Source organism: Oncorhynchus keta, chromosome 14 (assembly GCF_023373465.1).
Source record: "Oncorhynchus keta strain PuntledgeMale-10-30-2019 chromosome 14, Oket_V2, whole genome shotgun sequence".
In the NCBI taxonomy this organism is placed as follows: domain Eukaryota; kingdom Metazoa; phylum Chordata; class Actinopteri; order Salmoniformes; family Salmonidae; genus Oncorhynchus; species Oncorhynchus keta.
In genome coordinates this window covers 40787969-40809827 of record NC_068434.1, presented here as the reverse complement: position 1 = coordinate 40809827, position 21859 = coordinate 40787969, and the positions used below count along the sequence as shown (strand labels likewise).

At 40.8% G+C, this 21859-nt stretch overlaps 1 protein-coding gene across 2 annotated transcripts in view; it reads left to right on the top strand.

The window, feature by feature from the left end:
• The window catches only part of loxl2b (lysyl oxidase-like 2b), a 65042-nt gene that overhangs the window by 21392 nt on the left and 21791 nt on the right, over positions 1-21859 (top strand). For both annotated transcript variants that reach the window (XM_035786079.2, XM_035786078.2), the window contains exons 4-5: positions 696-907; positions 15022-15238. In XM_035786079.2, the coding sequence (XP_035641972.1) occupies positions 696-907; positions 15022-15238 (429 nt within the window). The remainder of the gene's footprint in view (positions 1-695; positions 908-15021; positions 15239-21859) is intronic.

Below are 21859 nucleotides of genomic sequence, written 5' to 3'. Positions count from 1 at the left end.
TAAATGGAAGATCTTTGGTGGAGAGTTGCCATTGATTTTTACAAACAATGATAATGCTTTGTGGGTGTTTTTCCTCTATCTCCAACAAAACATGAATCTGCACACTGATAAAAAAGTATCAGAAGTGTTTAATAGGCCAACGTTTTGACCCCAGACTGGGCTTTCGTCACCTACCAGCATCTTTCCAGTGACACCCTTTAAAATGTGATAGGAAGTGTTGTATGAGTTGCCATGGTCACACCTTTGATTTCTTTGTTGCCAAGCAGTTGCAGTTACAGCTGGGTCTGAGCTGTCATTAATTAGGTGATGGGATTGTAAAAAGGTTTGGGTATACTGTAGAGGCTTTACGAGGGAATGCAATTAGAGTGCCGGGGGGGTCGATGCCTTCGGTATACGATTATGTAACAAGGGAAAACGGCCAAATGTACTCACATGTGGAGTGGTTATTTTGAAGATGATAAGGAAAAGACCATAGAGTAAGAGAGGGCCATGGAGGACCACAGGGGAAGAGACCTATAATTTATAATGACTTACACTTTTACAATACAGATGCCTCTTGGTCTATGAATGTGAAATGAACCCTACCACCTATTAACGTATCTGATATGCTCAATACCTTGCTCATTCAATCACTGAAAGCCATAGCAGAGATATTGTATTAGCTGACACTCAAATATGCACGTTTTTGTTCACAGAGTTTAAACATTCAGGTGGAGGACGTGCGTATCCGGGCCATTCTGTCGTCATACCGCAAGCGCATCCCAGTGACTGAGGGCTACGTGGAGGTGAAGGACGGGGGGAAGTGGAAGCAGATCTGTGATGTGGAGTGGACCAAGCACAACAGCAGAGTCATCTGTGGCATGTTCGGTTTCCCCGCAGAGAGGAAGTACAACGCCAGAGTCTACAAGTGAGTGAGAGCCAGGACTTTCCTTAACTGAATCCTCTTTGTCCCCTTTGGGGACTTAAGGCCACAATGAGCTCCCTCTGTTTCTTCCTGTCCTTGGCTAAAGGGATGGGAGTGTAGAGATTAATACTGTATTCGTCTCTATGGATGGGGCGTGGCAGCAGCAGTGTCCATTATAATGGAGTGTTATGGAGCAGGACAACTGTACTTATAAGTAAGTATGCCTTGTCCGAGCCAGAGTGGCCCATCTCCTGTTTCTGTAGCGTGAGGCCGCCTTATGTACAAGTACATCCCCTGGACAGGACGCTACTGTACATACTGTATGTTTTTCTTGCAAAATGCTTATTATGTCAACTTGAGAGACCTTGTTTTGATCAAGCACAGGCCTTTATTCATCTTCAGACATGTATGTATTAAGGCTGGGGCGGTCAATGTATAATTTACACTTACTCTCCCAGTTACTCTCCTAGGCCCAGTGCAACAATGCAGTAAAAGACCCATACCTCATTTTAGTCAAGATTAATTATTGGTACACGACATAGAAACCTTGACTCTTAAGCTCTCCACTTACTTCACTCCGTTATTTAGCATGTGTGTGTGCGCTTGGGTGGAATCGAATATTTTGAGGCAACGCACACCTTTTTGTAACATGATACACTACTACATGACCAAAAAGTATATGGACACCTACTCATCAACCATCTCATTCAAAAATCATGGGCATTAATATGGAGTAAGTCCCCCCTTTGCTGCTATAACAGCCTCCACTCTTCTGAGAAGGCTTTCCACTAGATGTTGTAACATTTCTGCGGGGACTTGCTTCCATTCAGCCACAAGAGCATTAGTGAGGTCAGACACTGATGATGGGCGATCAGGCCTGGCTCCCAGTCTGCATTCCAATTCATCCCAAAGGTGTTCGATGGAGTTGAGGTCAGGGCTCTGTGCAGGCCAGTCAAGTTCTTCCACACCGATCTCGACAAACCATTTCTGTATGGACCTGACTTTGTGCACAGGAGCAATGTCATGTTGAAACAGGAAAGGGTCTTCCCCAAACTATTGCCACAAAGTTGGAAGCATAGAATCATCTATAATTCATTGTATGCTGTAGCGTTAAGATTTCCCTTCACTAGAACTAAGGGGCCTAGCCTGAACCATGAAAAACAGTCCCAGACCATTATTCCTCCACCAAACTTTACAGTTGGCACAATGCATTGGGGAAAGTAGCGTTCTCCTGGCATCCGCCAAACCCAGATTCGTCTATCGGACTGCCAGATGGTGAAGCGTGATTCATCACTACAGACAACACATTTCCACTGCACTAGAGTCCAATGGAGGTGAGCGTTACACCACTCCAGCCGACGCTTGGCATTGCACATGGTAATCTTAGGCTTACGTGAGGCTGCTCGGCCATGGAAACCCATTTCACGAATCTCCCGACGAACAGTTATTGTGCTGACATTGCTTCCAGAGGCAGTTTGTAACTAGGTAGTGAGTGTGAGAGGATTTTTATGCGCTACGTGCTTCAGCACTCGGTGGTCCCGTTCTGTGTACTTGTGTGGCCTACTACTTCGCGCCTGATCCGTTGTTGCTCCTAGACATTTCCACTTTACAATAACAACACTTACAGTGGACTGGGGCAGCTCTAGCAGGGCAGAGATTTGACGAACTGACTTTTTTTGACAAACTGACATCTTATGACAGTGCCGCATTGAAAGTCACTGAGCTCTTCAGTAAAGCCATTCTACTGCCAATGTTTGTCTATGGAGATTGCATGGCAGTGTGCTTAATTTTATACACCTGTCAGCAACGGGTGTGGCTGAAATATCCAAATCCATACTTTTGTATATGTAGTGTACCTCGCTGGTGCGCGCAATCCTAGACTCTCAAAAATAGCAAGATTCACTTGTGGGCGATAGCAGATGATAAAAACAAAGAAAAATCACATTGAAAACATCATCACCACTGTTATCTTAAACCAACTGCACATTTGAATAATAGCTGCAAATCACGTAATTTCAAGGTGGACAATTGAGTAATTTGGTTGAGATGTTAATCAATGAGATTACAACCTATATTCACACAATCAAAAAGACAGCCATTTCCATTGTATTATCACTATGCTTTCAGACCTCTACATGCTTTGTAAATAGGAAAACCTGCAAAATCGGCAGTGTATCAAGTACTTGTTCTCCCCACTGTATACCGTGAGTGCAAATGAGGTAAGATAAGGGAGTAAACACTCAACTCATCGTGTTTGGAGGACAAAGAATGCTGATTTGCATCCAAAGAACACCATACCTACTGTGAAGCATGGGGGTGGAAACATCATGCTTTGGGGCTGTTTTTCTGCAAAGGGACCAGGACGACTGATCCATTTAAATGAAAGAATGAATGGGGCCATGTATCGTGAGATTTTGAGTGAAAACCTCCCTCCATCAGCAAGGGCATTGAAGATGAAAGGTGGCTGGGTCTTTCAGCATGACAATGATCCCAAACACACTGCCCGAGCAACGAAGGAGTGGCTTCGTAAGAAGCATTTAAACAGTCCTGGAGTGGCCGAGCCAGTCTCCAGATCTCAACCCCATAGAACATCTTTGGAGGGAGTTGACAGTCCGTGTTGCCCAGCAACAGCCCCAAAATATCACTGCTCTAGAGGAGATCTGCATGGAGGAATGGGCCAAAATACCAGCAACAGTGTGTGAAAACCTTGTGAAGACTTACAGAAAACGTTTGACCTCTGTCATTGCCAACCAAGGGTATATAACAAGTATTGAGATAAACTTTTGTTATTGACCAAATACTTATTTTCCACCATAATTTGCAAATAAATTCATAAAAAACCTGCAATGTGATTTTCTGGATTTTCTTCTCATTTTGTCTGTCATAGTTGAAGTGTACCTATGATGAAAATTACAGGCCTCTCTCATCTTTTTAAGTGGGAGAACTTGCACAATTGGTGGCTGACTAAATACTTTTTTGCCCCACTGTATGTCTGTTTTTGCCTCTTCGTGCGGTGACGTCGATAGACCAGTCGTGAATTAGTAGGGTTCCAAGTAGCTCTAGGTAGCTAGCAGGCCGCGGTTAGCAGAATGGGCCTGTTGGAATCCTCAGGCAGATTATATTGTTATTCCAGTCGTAGAGGATCGGCAGGGTTCCGTGCCCCGTACCAGCAGTATAAGGGATCTGGATATCGTAGCCCGGGAATGGGCTTCGGTGGTAGCCCAGGAGCCCTATCCGGGCAAGCTTCAGGCTAATTGGTGCTTGCTCCGGGATGGAAGCGCTAGCCAGGAGTAGTCACCCGGGATTGCGGTTAGCTAGTTGCTAAGATCCAGATGAAAATGTTCAGAGATCCGGGGATATGGAGCAAAAACAATAGGTCCATTATGCTCTGAACATTTTCGAGAGCAAGCACCAAAGTCGAGAGCTTTCCATGCTAAAGGTTAGCTGATAACCACTAGCAGTGGTTTGCTGACTGATAGCTGGTAGCTAGTTAGCTGGCTAGCTTCAGTTGAGGGATTCCAGATCTGAAATAAATAGAAATACTTTAGAAAAAAAACAGATCCACTCCACATTGGTTGAGGTGGGTTGCAGGAGAGTATTTAGAAGTTGAGGTTTAGGAAAATATTTTTAAAAGATATTCGAAGGAAAAGATATAAAAAGATATATACAAGGGACAGGACAAAGACAAATACGTCTGACTGCTACGCCATCTTGGATTTAGATTAATGTGTTATCAGTGTGCTTCATATAATAGCAGAACCAAATGACTTGTATTGCAGTTGATATTATATAAAAATGATATTGTGCAAGTGATCAACGCCGTTTGAGATTCTGCACAGAATCGACCTATGCATGCTATCTTGAAAATGCAGCTTCATATGATTACACAAGATGAAATGTATAGTTACAGTAACCTCAAAATGTGTCCGTTGAAGTGTTACTCATTTTAAGGTTGAATGTTACATTAGTTTATAAAATAGCCTTAACTTTAGGTTATTTACTGTATTACAAAAGTAATATTCAATTGTGTTTGGTTAAAAACGCAACTAAATATCAACATTTAAAGGAGATGTATCTACTGCTTTATAGTTCCATCTGAGCCACTGGTTTAATCCCATTCTTTAACTTTTATTTTTGGTTTAGTTTGAGAGGTGACTCCCAACATATAATTTGTTACCTTGCGGAAAAGTTAATAGGCTATTTATTGTGTTTCAGAAGTGATATAGTGATAAAGAATAGGACAAAATCAAATCAAACTTTAAATGCACATTACATCAAGTTTGATTTGATTTAGTCCTATTCTTTAATTTAGATTTTTGGTTGAGATGGAGACGTGAATCCAACATATCAATTATTTTGTAGACAAACTGGAGTTAAACCTATCGAAGCAGAACATACATCTTCTTCAAATGTTGATATTTGGTTGCATTGACAACCAAACACAATTCACTACTAAATATCATTACATTTGAAATCAACCAGAGCTTGAAACCCTAGGCCAATTCTATTTTTTTGCTGAATTCTGGGTTGAAATTAAACAATAGCTGTTGATGACTTTACAAATGATATATAGGCCTAAATAGCATAATTGATAACACATTATTGATAAAGGATGGTCACATTTAATTTCCTCTACCATTTGGAGTAACTTACATAGTGAATCTATTTTGTTTTTAAACCTGTTTGGGATAGGGGGCAGCATTTTCACTTTGGATGAAATGTGTGCCCAGAATAAACTGCCTTCTACTCAATCCCAGAGGCTAATATATGCATATCATTAATAGTATTGGATAGAAAACACTCTGAAGTTTCTAAAACTGTTTGAATGATGTCTGTGAGTATAACAGAACTCATATGGCAGGCAAAACCTGAGAAAAACCCAACCAGGAAGTGGGAAATCTGAGGTTTGTAGTTTTTCAAAGCTTGGCCTACCAAATACACAGTGTCTATGGGGTCAAGTTGCACTTCCTAAGGCTTCCACTAGATGTCAACCATCTTTATAAACTTGTTTCAGGCTTCTGCTATAAAGGTGGGGGGAATGGGAGCTGAATGAGTCAGTGGTCTGGCAGAATGTCTCAGGCTCAGGCAAGTTAGCTCTCGTTCCAGTGCTTTTCTACAGACAATGGAATTCTCCGGTTGGAACATTATTGAAGTTTTATGTTAAAAACATCCTAAAGATTGATTCCATGCATCGTTAGAGATGTTTCTACGACCTGTAATGGAACTTTTCTAGTTTTTGTCTGGACGTAGTGCTTGCGCCTCCTGAAGATGGATCAATGGGTTTAATACGCTAACAAGTGGCTATTTGGACATAAATGATGGACTTTATGGAACAAATCAGTCATTTATTGTCGAACTGGGATTCCTGGGAGTGCATTCTGACGAAGATCATCAAACGTAAGTGAATATTTATTATGTTATTTCTAACTTCTGTTGACTCCAACATGGCGGATATTTCTTTGGCTGGATTAGGCTCTGAGCTCCGTACTCAGATTATGCTTTTTCCGTAAAGTTTTTTTGAAATCTGACACAGCAGTTGCATTAAGGAGGAGTCTATCTTTAATTCTGTGAATAACACTTGTATCTGTTATCAATGTTTATTATGAGTATTTCTGGGATTTGATGTGGCTATTTGCAAAATCACCAGATGTTTTGGAATCAAAACATCACTGAACGTAACGCGCCAATGTAAACTGAGATTTTTGGAAATAAATATGCACATTATCAAACAAAACATTGAGTAACATGATGTCCTATGAGTGTCATCTGATGAAGATCATCAAAGATCATCAAAGGTTAGTGATTAATTGAATCTATATTCTGCTTTTTGTGACTCCTATCATTGGCTGGAAAAATGGCTGTGTGTTTTTGTGACTTGGGTCTGACCTAACATAATCATATGTTGTGCTTTCGCTGTAAAGCCTTTTTTAAATCGGACATGGTGGGTAGATTAACAAGAAGTTTATCTTTCATTTGCTGTATTGGACTTGTTAATGTGTAAAAGTTATATATTTCTAAAAAATAGTTTTGAATTTTGCACGCTGCCTTTTCAGTGGAATGTTGTTGAGGGGTTCCGCTAGCGAAACGCCTGCGCTAGAAAGGTTAACAATCAATTTTACGATAGCACATTGGTAATAGTTACTGACAAAGATCATCGCTAAGCTGAGCTTGGTGTAAACCCTGGATGGGAGACCAAAGGGTAGCTGTAGATAGATCAATGCTCCAGTAGGAGATGCTGCCCAGACTGCTTTTTTTTCTAATTGTGGATATAACATTGAAGATCTGACTTTGTTTTAAAGATGTACTATGCTGAAATTGCTCCGCCATTTCCTGGTTGCTACAATTCTAGTAGTTTATGTGACAAAACAAGGGGAAGGGGGAATGATTTGTAGAGAGGTTCTTCTGGGTGGGAAGCGGCCAATGAGTGGGTTGCCCTGTGGGTCATGCTTTTTATTTTATACCCATGGGCTTACCAACACTAAAAATAACAATTAAAATTTAGATAAAAAGAATGGTAAAACTAGCTATTATCTTCAAAATGAAACTCTGCATACAAATGAGACACACACACATCAAATGTATCTAACTTAGTGACAACCGGTGTGACATATTCAAAACACTCCTATCAGAGCTTATTTCAGTGTGAAGACCAAGATTTTGTTGTCACACTGTATATTGTTTGCATGTACTCAAACAAGAAAGGAACACCAATGCAAGTTTTATATTTCAACATGAATCAATACATGACAAACAGCATACTGTAAGTATGCCCGTCCCCTCACCCCGACCTGGGCGCGAACCAGGGACGCTCTGCACACGTCAACAGTCACCCTCGAAGCATCGTTACCCATCGCTCCACAAAAGCCGCGGCCCTTGCAGAGCAAGGGGAACCACTACTTCAAGGTCTCAGAGCAAGTGACGTCACCGATTGAAACGCCACAAGCGCGCACCACCGCTAACTAGCTAGCAATTTCACATCGGCTACATAAGCACACATACAGTAAATATGCAAACATACAGTAAATATATTTTGCATATGCAAAGGAAGAAAAATAGTCCTATTTGTACTACTGTACTATATATGCCATTTAGCAGACGCTTTTATCCAAAGCGACTTACAGTCATGTGTGCATACATTCTACGTATGGGTGGTCCCGGGAATCGAACCCACTACCCTGGCGTTACAAGCGCCATGCTCTACCAACTGAGCTACAGTATGTTAGAATAATTGTACGGAATAGATAAAGAAACTGTCAAAATACAGTAAAATCACAATCATAAGGCAAGAAACAAATACTGTTGTTTGGTCCTGTCGTTCTCAACTAACATCAAGGCGGTGGCCCGTTCCTGTAGGTTCATGCTCTACAACATCCGCAGAGTACGACCCTGCCTCACACAGGAAGCGGCGCAGGTCCTAATCCAGGCACTTGTCATCTCCCGTCTGGATTACTGCAACTCGCTGTTGGCTGGGCTCCCTGCCTGTGCCATTAAACCCCTACAACTCATCCAGAACGCCGCAGCCCGTCTGGTGTTCAACCTTCCCAAGTTCTCTCACGTCACCCCGCTCCTCCGCTCTCTCCACTGGCTTCCAGTTGAAGCTCGCATCCGCTACAAGACCATGGTGCTTGCCTACGGAGCTGTGAGGGGAACGGCACCTCAGTACCTCCAGGCTCTGATCAGGCCCTACACCCAAACAAGGGCACTGCGTTCATCCACCTCTGGCCTGCTCGCCTCCCTACCACTGAGGAAGTACAGTTCCCGCTCAGCCCAGTCAAAACTGTTCGCTGCTCTGGCTCCCCAATGGTGGAACACACTCCCTCACGACGCCAGGACAGCGGAGTCAATCACCACCTTCCGGAGACACCTGAAACCCCACCTCTTTAAGGAATACCTAGGATAGGATAAAGTAATCCTTCTCACCCCCCCCCCCCTTAAAAGATTTAGATGCACTATTGTAAAGTGGCTGTTCCACTGGATGTCATAAGGTGAATGCACCAATTTGTAAGTCGCTCTGGATAAGAGCGTCTGCTAAATGACTTAAATGTAAATGGAAATGTAATGGTCCCGCCACAGATTTTCATCAACATCACAGGTGATATTCTCCATGGCCAGACAGTGGGGGAAATATCTTCTGGCATGACGCATCCACCCATGACAGGACTCTGCTGGAATGTCACCACAGGCCTCCTCCATTGCCTGGAGAAGGGCCATACCTTCACGGGGTTTGCGACCATACACCTTCCACGCCATGCTGAAAACAACTCCTCAATGGGGTTGAGAATTGGCAATATGGTGGGAGATAAACCCGGGATAGTCATGGAAGCAGTTGCTGACCTGAGTAGCCCGATGGAAACGTATGTCGTCCCAAATTAGAACATACATTTGCTGCTCACCTGGCACTCTCTGCTCTGGGTGAAAAAGATTGACGTGTACTGTAAGGTGTTCAGGAAATTAAGGAGATGGGCAGTGTTCTATAGTGCAAGGGTGGCATGGCGGTGGATGACCCCATTTGAGGCTCATAGCTGCGCATATGGTGACATTTCCCCCGCGGTGGCCAGGTACAGTGCATTAGGAAAGTATTCAGTTCCCTTTATTTTTCTTCATTTTGTTACGTTACAGCCCTCATAAATCTACACACAATACCCCATAGTGACAAAGTGAAAACAGGTTTCAGAAACGCAAATGTCAAAAAACAGAAATACCAAATGTTTCTCCATGAGCTCAAAAGGGAATTAGGTATCATGAATAAAGGCAAATCACCTGGTTGTGACGGTATTCCTCCTGAGGTCTGTTGAGTTCCACTGTTACTTCAAATGATTAATACAGACGTTCACAAAGGTTCATTGGGAAGGGATGTAAGTATAGCACTAATTTTTCATTTTTTTTTTCATTTCTGTAGTTCAATGCTTCCCTTGTTACAAAATGTATATGACAAGGATAAAATTAACAAACTTGCAGATGGGAAAAGACATGGGACTATCCATATCAAATTTTAAATGGTATTTTCAGGCACTAGCATTTCATCCCATCCTAAATTGGTTTAGACATGATTCTTCAGTCCCCTGGCTGAGTATAGAAAGATATGGCGTCTCCTATTGCCCTGGAAGAGGTGGTCTTCACTGATATATCCCTTAAACAATGTAAACTATGCTTTTGTCCTACTATTGCGCACACAATTTAAATTTGATGCAAATCAAAATGTCATGCCCATACTCCTTTCACAATAACCCCTTGCGATCTGGAGGGTGGCCTTTTGCATCGCCCCCAATGGTCCAAATATGGAATCCGTACCCTTGCTGATGGTGGTGAGTGACTGACCAGCAACCCTAGTTGCTAGGGTAGATAGTGGGTACAGTACATGTTTTATAAACGTATACTGTACTTTGAAATGGATAATGCACCTGTAAGCCCCCCAACAAAAAATAACAAAACAAATAAAAATTAAATAAGAGTTCTCTCATAGTGGAAATTATGAACCTATGTGGTTTCTTTCACACCCAAATATGCTACTGACACTTTAGGCCATTATTCACCAAACGTACAACTCACCAGAACGTTAACCTTCTTACCTTCTCGCTGTGGATACATTTTCTTTGATTATTGGTGCTCCACTTTATCGGATAGAGAACATATTTGCCTTAATCAGTGGTGTAAAGTACTTAAGTAAAAATACTTTAAAGTACTACTTAAGTCGTTTTTTTGTGGTATCTGTACTTTACTTTGCTATTTATATTTTTGCCAACTTTACTTTTACTTCACTACATTCCTAAAGAAAATAATGTACTTTATACTCCATACATTTTCCCTGACACCAAAAAGTGCTTGTTACATTTCGACAGGAAATTGGTCCAATTCACACACTTATCAAGAGAACATCACAGGTCATCCCTACTCACTCTGACCTGGCGGATTGAGACGTAGCCCAAGCAAAAAAACATATATCTCGAGCTTAAACCAGATGGATTTTGATGGGATTTTTTGTTAATGCTAATTATATTTCCGTGGGGCGCGGACATCAACTCTAGGGGGTTAATACAGAGCAATAATACAAAAACATCCTGTAATTCTGCTTCACATCACACAATCTCTTAGAATTGACAGTTTTTCTCAATACTTCAAAGAATGTTTTAAACAATGTTGTCGATTTTCAAAACAGAGTCTGCACGGCACAGACATTTCTGGCCTTTTGCAAAACATTAAATGCTTTTTCAAAATGATGTTGCCTTCTCAAAACAGAAATACATTAATCAAAACGATATTATACAGTCAAAATTGCAGATAGTGTACATTCGTCAAAAGAACATGTCTGCCTTCAAAATCATTAATGCAACGATACTTATCTCTTGAGTCCTAGCAGACAAAACAGTAAGATAGTCTGTCTCTAAAAAATCTCAGTAGATCAATGCAATTTCGTTGCAGTCACTAAATCATGATGATCAAAATTGGAAAAACAACTATCCAAAGGTGCTGAATTATGGGCAAGTACTCTCCTTTTATGCATACTTCACCAAACAATTTCATACACATTAAATCAAATATTATTTCTGATTTTAAAAATCATTAAAAAAAAAAAGAATGACATTGTGTGAAGGATTCATTTATCAGCGTTATCACTAGTAATAAGGAAAGATGAATACAATGGAGGACGTGAGGAACGCAACTAATATGAGTGCATAGGCCTCAATCCACACCAAAGCAAAGCTCCATAATGGAGGGTCACAATGTCGAAGATGATGACTTAGAAGTAACGCAACATCATTCTCTACATCTCTGAATGTCTGCAATATTGTAAAAAAAAATCATAAAAATCATCAACCATTGCCTAGATGACATTTGTATTTAAAGTCATTTTCTTGCCTTACAACCTGACCTTAGAGCACCTAAGATATGCAAGTCAGGTACTAAAGCAAGAACATTTCTGAAATTCTGTAAATGTATTTGATCATAGGTGTTCTGCTATAGAAAATTGCTTGTACGCAATTGAGAAAAACTGTAAGTAACCTTCCCCCCCTTTGTATATATACTGTGTATACCGGATGAGTGCATTCCTTAAAGTAGTCGTAATGGGGTACTGACTGGGCTGGGGAAAGATCTAACTCTTACATACACGTGGAAACCTGCAGAGGAATAGCCAGCGGTTATTAATCACTCAAACCTTAGCTCTCGCCTCTAGATCTGAAGCAGCCTTGAATATACTGTCTCGGTAGGGGTAGAGAAGGAGAGAAGTTTCCTCTTAGGTAAACACAGCACAGCAGCTCCCTACTTTCCATCTCTCCCGGCCTGCACCTGGTTTAAACCCATGAAACATGCAGATTGTTTTTATAGTCTGGCATTTGGTCTAGGCGGCGGCACACAGCCAATGTCTACAGTTATTTCATAATCCAAACTTTGCCTCTGCTCAAATGCCTCTGTATGCCCTCTAGTTTAACGTAGCATATTCCAAATCATTTGGAGGTCATAAGGGTTGAGTACACATCTTCCAGATGCATGTCATCCGTGCCGTGGTATGTTTCATTTAAAAAATGCATCTTTCAAAATAGATGATAGAACCTGCAAACTTTAAAGCTGATGAAAGGTACACCCTAAAGGAGTTCCTGTAATCTAAATACAGTATCAAAGTGAATACTGTGTAATGACATACAGTACAATGCAGTAGAATTGACTGTATTGTACTGTAAAAAAAAAAAAGTAAATGCTACCATAATCATAATACATTAATGAATGGATTAATTAATTAATTAAATTCATTGGGGGGAGATTTCACAGTATTTCACCTGAATTACATGGGGATTGGTGCAAGCGAGGTTGGCTGCTAGGTAATGTGCTTACACATTACATCATATCAATTAATATTTGGTGTTTTAGATCCTTTGAACTTCTAGAAGCCGTAACAAAGGCTTTTAAACTGGCAGCAACTGCAGTGCAAAAGAGACCAAAAGGACATGACACAATACTTAAGCAATAAATATTTAAAACTTGCTGCCATTCCAATCTGGCCCTTATATTTTATAAATTGATGTGGCATTATAACCACATATGAGTTAAATTGGTACAGAGTCACACTAACAGTTGCAACAAGGCATGCCTCAAAATATAATAATGGTATTGTTGTTTCTGGCTCATTATCATATTTCGAGGTGTGCCTTATAAGAGGCGTGCATTGACTAGTGGTCCCCCCAAAAAATTGCACTCCAAAAATACGGTATTGTACTGGATTCTGTAGGGTGGAGAACCAAAACATTTCTGCAGCATTGAAGGTCCCCAAGAACACAGTGGCCTCCATCATTCTTAAATGGAAGAAGTTTGGAACCACCAAGACTCTTCTTAGTACTGGTCGCCCGGCCAAACTCAGCAATCGGGGGAGAAGGGCTTTCATCAGGGAGGTGACCAAGAACCCGCTGGTCACTCTGACAGAGCACCAGAGTTCCTCTGTGGAGATAGAAGAACCTTCCAGAAAGATAACCATCTCTGCAGCACTTCACCAATCAGGCCTTTATGGTAGAGGGGCCAGACGGAAGCCACTCCTAAGGAAAAGGCACATGACAGCCCGCTTGGAGCCAAAAAGCACCTAAGGACTATCAGACCTTGAAAAACAAGATTCTCTGGTCTGATGAAATCAAGATTGAACTCTTTGGCCTGAATGCCAAGTGTCAAGTCTTGAGGAAACCTGGCACTATCCCTACGGTGTAGCATGGTGGTGGCAGCATCATGCTGTGGGGATGTTTTTCAGTGCCAGGGACAGGGACACTAGTCAGAATCGAGGGAAAGATTAATGGAGCAAAAAGCAGAGAGATCCTTGATGGAAACCTGCTCCAGAGTGCTCAGATCTCTGAATGTCCATCAATGGCCCAGCCAGAGCCCGGACTTGAACCCGATCTAACATCACTGAAGAGACCTGAAAATAGCTGTGCATCGATGCTCCCCATCGAACCTGACAGAGCTTGAGAGGATCTGCAGAGAAGAATGGGAGAAACTTCCCAAATACATGTGCACGAAGCTTGTTGTGTCATACCCATGAAGTCTCCAGGCAGGAATCACTGCCAAAGGTGCTTCAACTAAGTACTGAGTTAAGGGTCTTGAATACCTATGTAAATGTGAAATTTCAGTTGTTTTTAGTTTTTTTTTTGCCAAACAATTCTCAAAAACAGTTTTTGCTTTGTCATTACAGGGTATTGCGTGTCACAGGAGATTGAGATGTTTTATTTAAATCCATTTTGGAATAAGGCTATAACATAACAAAATGTGGAAAAAGTCAAATGCACTGTATATCCATCCCTCTTTTATTTGTGGAAATACTTTGGAACAGATTTCCTAGATTAAAATCACTTGGAGCTGATTTGCTGGTGTTTTTGCAGTCATTTATGTCCAATAATTAAAACGAATATATTTAAAAACAAAACGTGTTTTTCTTGTTGCTTAGAATAAAATCACTGCCATTTGGGGAACCCTGATTTACAGTATGCTGCAGTATAATGCTTTCTCAATATTTTATTGTTGATAATCCCCCACATTACTGTGTAAATTGCAGTTTTCTATTAAAGCGTAGCAATAGAAACAAACATGCGATTGCTTTTTCGGTCCTTTTTCCCCCGAAGTTCTATTTTTCCATCCTACACTCACAACTTCTGTATGTCGCCCGCAGTCTCAATGAACGCTGGCTTTGCATGGGTTCCAGACAGTGAGCGGCAATATTCTTTATCCACGTTCCAAATGGAAAACCAATGCCGTGTGCGTGTCTCCTCCTCTTTAATCTGCTTTCATGTACACCTCTCAGACATGTGATATAGACGCAGGATGAGCACACGCTGTTCTGCCCTAAACGTTCATTAAACACTTTGGTTGGCTAACTATTAAAAAGGAAAGGAATGGATTAACATCCCTACAGGCCTGGAAGACCTCAATTAACCTCACGTGTTGTTCACATCCCAGACTAAACATGCACGTCTGTATCCTAATACGGAAACCCCTTTGTAATCGGATATGCCCTGTTATTTACCCACTGGCTGACTACATACGGTTATGTTTGCTGCTGTAGTTTATAGGTGTTAGGGGAAAAAGGGATAGCAGTCTTGTGTATGAAATGTTGTTTTTTGACTATGTGTTCCCTGTGTTCTCAGGATGTTTGCTCGCAGGAGAAAGCCCTCTTACTGGGATTACTCTGTCAACTGCACTGGAAACGAGGCCCACGTGTCAAGCTGCAAGCTGGGCCATGCCGTGGCAGCAAAGGCCAATAGCACCTGTGGTGGGGGCACGCCCGTGGTGGTCAGCTGTGTGCCAGGAAGAGCCTTCTCCCCAACCCCCATGACAGGCTTCAGGAAGGCCTTTAGACAAGAGGTAGGCACCACATACATTTATTTTTATTCCATTGGTTGCAATAATTTTGTATAATAATTTAAATTGGAAAAACTCTACGTTTTGAACCTGGCATTGTTTTGTGTATTAGTTCATGAACCATGTTGCCATGGAATCGGCACGTCGAAAATCTCTTCCCGAATATTTTGCAACCTGTATGGCACAGCTGGCAATTTTTGGGCCCTTAAATGAAACTGGTACAGTGCCTTGGGAAAGTATTCGGCCCCCTTGAACTTTGCGACCTTTTGCCACATTTCAGGCTTCGAACATAAAGATATAAAGAATCAAGAATCAACAACAAGTGGGACACAATCATGAAGTGGAATGACATTTATTGGATATTTCAAACTTTTTTAACAAACCTGCCTGGTGTGTTCCTTGTTCTTCATAATGCTCTCTGCGCTTTTAACGGACCTCTGAGACTATCACAGTGCAGGTGCATTTATACGGAGACTTGATTACACACAAGTGGATTGTATTTATCATCATTAGTCATTTAGGTCAACATTGGATCATTCACTGAACTTCTGGAGAGAGTATGCTGCACTGAAAGTAAAGGGGCTGAATAATTTTGCACGCCCAATTTTTCAGTTTTTGATTTGTTAAAAAAGTTTGAAATATCCAATAAATGTCGTTCCACTTCATGATTGTGTCCCACTTGTTGTTGATTCTTCACAAAAAAATACAGTTTTATATCTTTGTTTGAAGCCTGAAATGTGGCAAACGGTCGCAAAGTTCAAGGGGGCCGAATACTTTCGCAAGGCACTGTATACTTATTTATTTGTCACAATTTTCTTTCACCAATTTTGATCTTTAATGTAGGGCCAACAGACAAGTTCCTTATGTTCTCTCCCTTCCACTTGCTTCTTCATTTTTGCGGTAATGTTGCAATCAGTTGGTTATAATGTTGGATATAGCAGACATTTACATATATGTTTGTTAGCTGCATGTGTGACAACTTCACCAGTCCTATTTATAATATCATTAACAAATATTATGCAATTTTTCCCCCTCAACATTATGTTTAAAAATAAAATGTCAATTATATATTTGAGTTTAGTCATAATATTTGTTGTAATATTCATCTTTCTGGTGGATTAAAATAAAATTTCAAACTAGCTTTATGTGACTTGTTTAAAAAAAATAGGGATATTCTGGAGATGATTTCATTTTCAAATAACCAAAGTGAGATGTTGTAATCTGAATAAAGGGAAAAGGCCAGTTTTGCCACCACGGAGTTACTAAACCACTGCATTCTTTCTATAGAAATGTAATCACAACACCGGATATAGCCAGACCTATTGACTTGACTGGGGATACCTGTTCTAGTGATTCTATTTCTATTATTCAGTCAGATTTCTGCTATGGCAAATAAAACATACAGTAGATAGGAGAAATACTGTAGCTGTGGGGGTCGAACTATATTCTGTCAATATGAGTGTGTTAATTTATCGCTGATCTGATGAATCCTGTGAGAGATCGATGGACAATGTAGTTTTCTGAGACGCATTACTAAAAAACACTGACACTCAGAAACACTTTAGCTACTTGGCTTTGTTAAGCCCATCTGCAGTTTTGTATGTTTACTGTCAAGTGATTCATCATCATAGACTCAGGATCTGTGGGAAGGAGATCATTCATGCTGGTCTAATGAAAACATCTTGTGGGAATCCCACGTCTATTTTGCACATCCAAGTGCTGTACAGATGTAGGATCTTAATTTGCACTAACTATTTTGACTCAACACATAAGCTGCTGCTACTGTTTATTATCCATCCTGTTGCCTAGTCACTTTACCCTTACCTACAGTATATGTACATTACCTTCTATATTTTTCTCTCTGCATTGTTGGGAAGGGCCCGTAAGTAAGCATTTCACTGTTAGTCTACAGCTGTTGTTTACGACTAGTTTGAATTTGATCACCTTGTTGCAAGAGAACTTTTAAAAGCAATGCAAGAAATGTCAAATTTGTAGTGTATTGGAGGTTTAAAAAAGCTTCTGAAGTTTGTCATTTCCACTTTGAAATTTCAGACTTGATTTTCCTTTACAAAAAATGTATCAAAATGTCCATTCATTATAATCCACATAATAATTCACATTTCCTGTTGCTGCAGAAATATTTTCCTGCTGTAGCAAACTGGCTCAAATTAAGATCTTACATTAGAATGCATGCCTGCCTGCTCTGTCACTTTCCACATCTCAGTGTTTTGTAGCAAGCTGTGCATAACCAGGGACATCCCATAGGGTGTGTCCCAAATGGCAACCATTATCCTATATGGTGCACTAATTTTGACCAGAGCCTCATGGGCCCTGGTAAAAGGTAGTGGATTATAAAGGGAATAGGTGGCGATTTGGGACGCATTATATTACCATTATACATGTTTAGCTCTGCCTCAAGGTTGTCCAGATCCAGAGTACATTTCACAACAGCTTTATCTAATAGCAGAACCAAATGACCGGGATTGCAGTTGAAATTACATTAAAAGTACATTGTGCAAGTGATCAATGCTGTTTGATATTCTGAACAAATTATTAAAACAATTGTGAAGATATCCACAGACCTGCGACGACCGATGCACGCTGTCTTGAACGTGCAGCTTTATATGATTACATAAGAAGAAATGTATAGTTACAGTAACCTCAAAATGTGATAATGAAAGTGTTACTCATTTAAAGGTTGAATGTTGCATTAGTTTGTAAGATAGCCTTAACTTTAGGCTTTTTACTGTATTTCAAAAGTAATATTTAATATCAACATTTAAAGGAGATGTGCATTCGTAAAGTATTCAGACCTCTTGACTATTTCCACATTTTGTTACGTTAGACTTATTTTAAAATAGTTTATTTATTTATTTAAACTCTGTTTATTAAGTTTTACACACACACAGACAAGACAAAGCAATATAAATAATATACTCAACTAGAAAAAAAATACAAATAAAAATACAAATAAAAAAATTGCTTTATAAAGATACCATACTTTAGACAAGTTAAACACACCAGGCAGAAGGCTACAGAGGTTAAAGGGCAATCTATAGTACAGGGAAAGAGCAAACACCTCAGCATTGTTCCTGTAAACAGTCAAGGGATAAGGGTGGAGAAATGCAACCACTCACAGAGAGTCATGGCCACAGACCGACCATCCACTGGACAGAAAAAAGTTTACAATGCTTTAAAATAAAATTTAAAAAATGATTATTCATGTAGGCGTGAACAAAATGTAAAAATAACTGGGAAAAACAAGCTCACACTTCAGTCTCTGCCTGGGCAAGATGAACAAGGCATCTGCGGATCACAATCAATAAGCACATGGACCTTAATGCCCCCCAGCAAAAACACAGAGAGAAGCTCCTCCAACCCTTAAGTCACAGACTTATTTTAGTATTAATTGGAATGCCATCAGAGGATGGACTGTTTAAAGTAAGACCGGAATGGAGCCCAAGCCTCATCAAACAGTTTGGGGTTCCCACGTGAATTTAATTGATTTTTTCTAGTTTCAGAGAGCACAACACATCCCTCACCCAATATTTATAAGATGGGGGAGCTGCCATCTTCCAGTTCTGTAGTATTAGCCGTCTAGCTAAAAGAGTTGTATAAGCAACAGTGTCCGACTGGATTCTTGATAGGGGGGTACCCATGGGCAGTACTCCAAAAAGGTCTGTAAGGGGAGACGGATCTATAACAGTGTCATATATATCAGAGAAACATTTAAATATGAATTCCCAGAAACCTGACAGTTTATGACAGCCCCAAAACATATGCAACAGTGTGGCTGGTTCCACTTTACATCTGACACAAACCCCCTAATGACCTAGGCTTCTGTAAATGTTTTCTACCAATCCGTGGTACCTTGCCATCCCAAATAAAATGCATGAATGTTTGATCCAGTGAAATAAAAAAAGATTTTGGAATAAAAATGGGTAAACATTGAAATAAATATACAAATTTGGGCAACACATTCATTTTAATGACATTAATCCTTCCGATAAGAGAAAGGGGTAGCGAATTCCAAAATGTAAAAGATTGTTTCAATCTGTCTGCTAGAGCAACAAAGTTTTCCTGAAACAAATTAGAATATTTCCTTGTCACTTTTACTCCCAAGTAAGTGAATTGATCCCGGACAATCCTAAACTGAGAACTTGTAAAAGAGCACTTTAAAGCAGCCTTGTTTACCGGAAAAAGCTCACTCTTGCCTAGATTCAGCTTGTACCCTGAGATTGATCCAAACTTTTTAAGAACAGATAGGGCACGTGGCAATGAGGTATCGGGGTTGGAGATAAACAAAAGGAGGTTGTCAGCATATAGCGAGACTTTCTGCTCCCAGCCCGCCCTGATTATGCCTTGAATGGCATCATTAGAGCGTAGTGCAATGGCGAGAGGCTCGATTGCCAAAGCAAACAACAAGGGGGAGAGTGGGCAACCCTGTCTGGATCCGCGGGGCAAGGGAAAATAGTCAGAGGACAAGTTATTAGTCCATACCGAAGCCATGGGGGAAAAATAAAGAATCTTTATCCATGCAATGAATTTGGGGCCAAAGCCAAATCTATAAAGGGCAGCTGTTAGGTAATCCCACTCAACGCGGTCAAACGCTTTTTCGGCATCAAGTGAGACCACCACCTACGGGTCCTCCGACGCTGGGGAGTACAGTATATTCATAAGGCGCCTAATATTGAAAAATAAATGCCTATTTCTCACAAAGCCAGTCTGGTCAGAGTGTATTACTTGGTGCAGCAAGCCTTCCATACGGATGGCTAAAAGCTTAGCTAGGATTTTGTAATCACAGTTTAAAAGCGAGATTGGGTGATAGGATCCTCATTCCAGGGGGTCTTTGTTTTTCTTTAGTAGTAATGAAATTGAAGCCTGATAAAGACTAGGCGTGAGCTTTGAAGTATTGAGGCACTCTGCAAATAATCGAGACAAGAATGGGCAAAGCAGACCAGAAAACGTCCTGTAAAATTTGGTTGGAAAACCGTCCGGACCCGGTGATTTACCACTTTTCATTGCGTACACTGCTGTTGCAATCTCCTCAAGCGTAAATTCTTCTTCTAGACAGTCATGGGAGTCTGTATCAATTGAAGGCATATTCAAGCCATTAAAGAAGGAGTCAATCAGCAAGGGGCCTTGAGGGGATTCAGAGGTATATAGCGCAGAGTAAAATTGTTTAAATTGATCATTGATCTCTTTATGTATAACTGTGGTGGCACCAGACAGGGTCCTTATTTGTGGGATTAAACGTGAGGCCTCAGATTTACGGATCTGATGCGCAAGGAGTTTACTGGCCTTGTCGCCTTGTTCATAGACTTTGTATCGAGCTCGCAAGAGTAACTGTTCAGCTTGCCTGGTAGAAAGCTCATCAAATTCAGATTGGAGTAGTTGGCGCTCTTTATGCAGATCAGAGGAAGGATCCGTAGCGTACTTCTCATCCAGTGTGGCTATTGGACTCGCTCAGGTTCCGAAGTCGCTGGGAGCGAACTCTGTTTTGGTTGGCTGTATAAGAAATCATTTGACCACGTAGGTATGCTTTGAGACACTCACATATGGTAGAGCAGGACATACCTGGTGTTGAATTAGTTTCTAGGAATAAGGTGATTTCAGAAGAAATGAAATTGACAAACTCCTTATCTGAGAGTAAAATGGGGTTGAGACGCCATTGATAACACATAGGAGGTCGCTGGAGAAACTCTAGTTCAAGCACTAATGGTGAATGGTCAGAGATAACAATACTCTCGTAAGTATACTGCAGGAGGTTAGGCAGAAGTTTTTTGTCCAAAAAGAAGTAATAAATCCGGGAGTATGTTTGATGAACATTAGAATAAAAGGAATACTGTCTATCTGTAGGATGTAGGAAACGCCAGGCCTCAAACATAGCATATTTCTGAAGAAAGGATTGAATAAGTAGGGCACATTTAGATGGGCCTGTATTTGTTTGTGAGGACTTGTCAAGAACTGGGGACATTTTACAGTTGAAATCCCCCCCCCTAAAATCAACAAATGAGAATCTAAATTGGGAATAGCAGACAGAAAGGAAGACATGAAACTTGTGTCATCCCAATTGGGAGCATAAACACTAGCCAAAACAAGAGGGGTAGAAAACAGTTCACCGGTTACTATGACGTATCATTTACATTACATTTAAGTCATTTAGCAGACGCTCTTATCCAGAGCGACTTACAAATTGGTGCATACACCTTATGACAACCAGTGGAACAGCCACTTGCATCTAAATCTTGTTGGGGGAGAAGGGGGGTGAGAAGGATTACTTACCCTTACTTACCCTATCCTAGGTATTCCTTGAAGAGGTGGGGTTTCAGGTGTCTCCGGAAGGTGGTGAGACTCCGCTGTCTGGCGTCGTGAGGGAGTTTGTTCCACATTGGGGGCCAGAGCATGAACAGTTTTGACTGGGCTGAGCGGGAACTGTTCTCCTTTCCCTTAGGATCAGCAATAACCTCAGAAGCTACAAAGGGAGTAGCTTTATCAACCAGAATAGCAGCACCTCTTGATTTACTGTGAAAGTTTGAATGGAACACTTGACCAACCCGGTCCTTACGCATCCTAAAATGCTCACCAGTCCTCAAGTGAGTCTCTTGTAGAAATGCAATATTT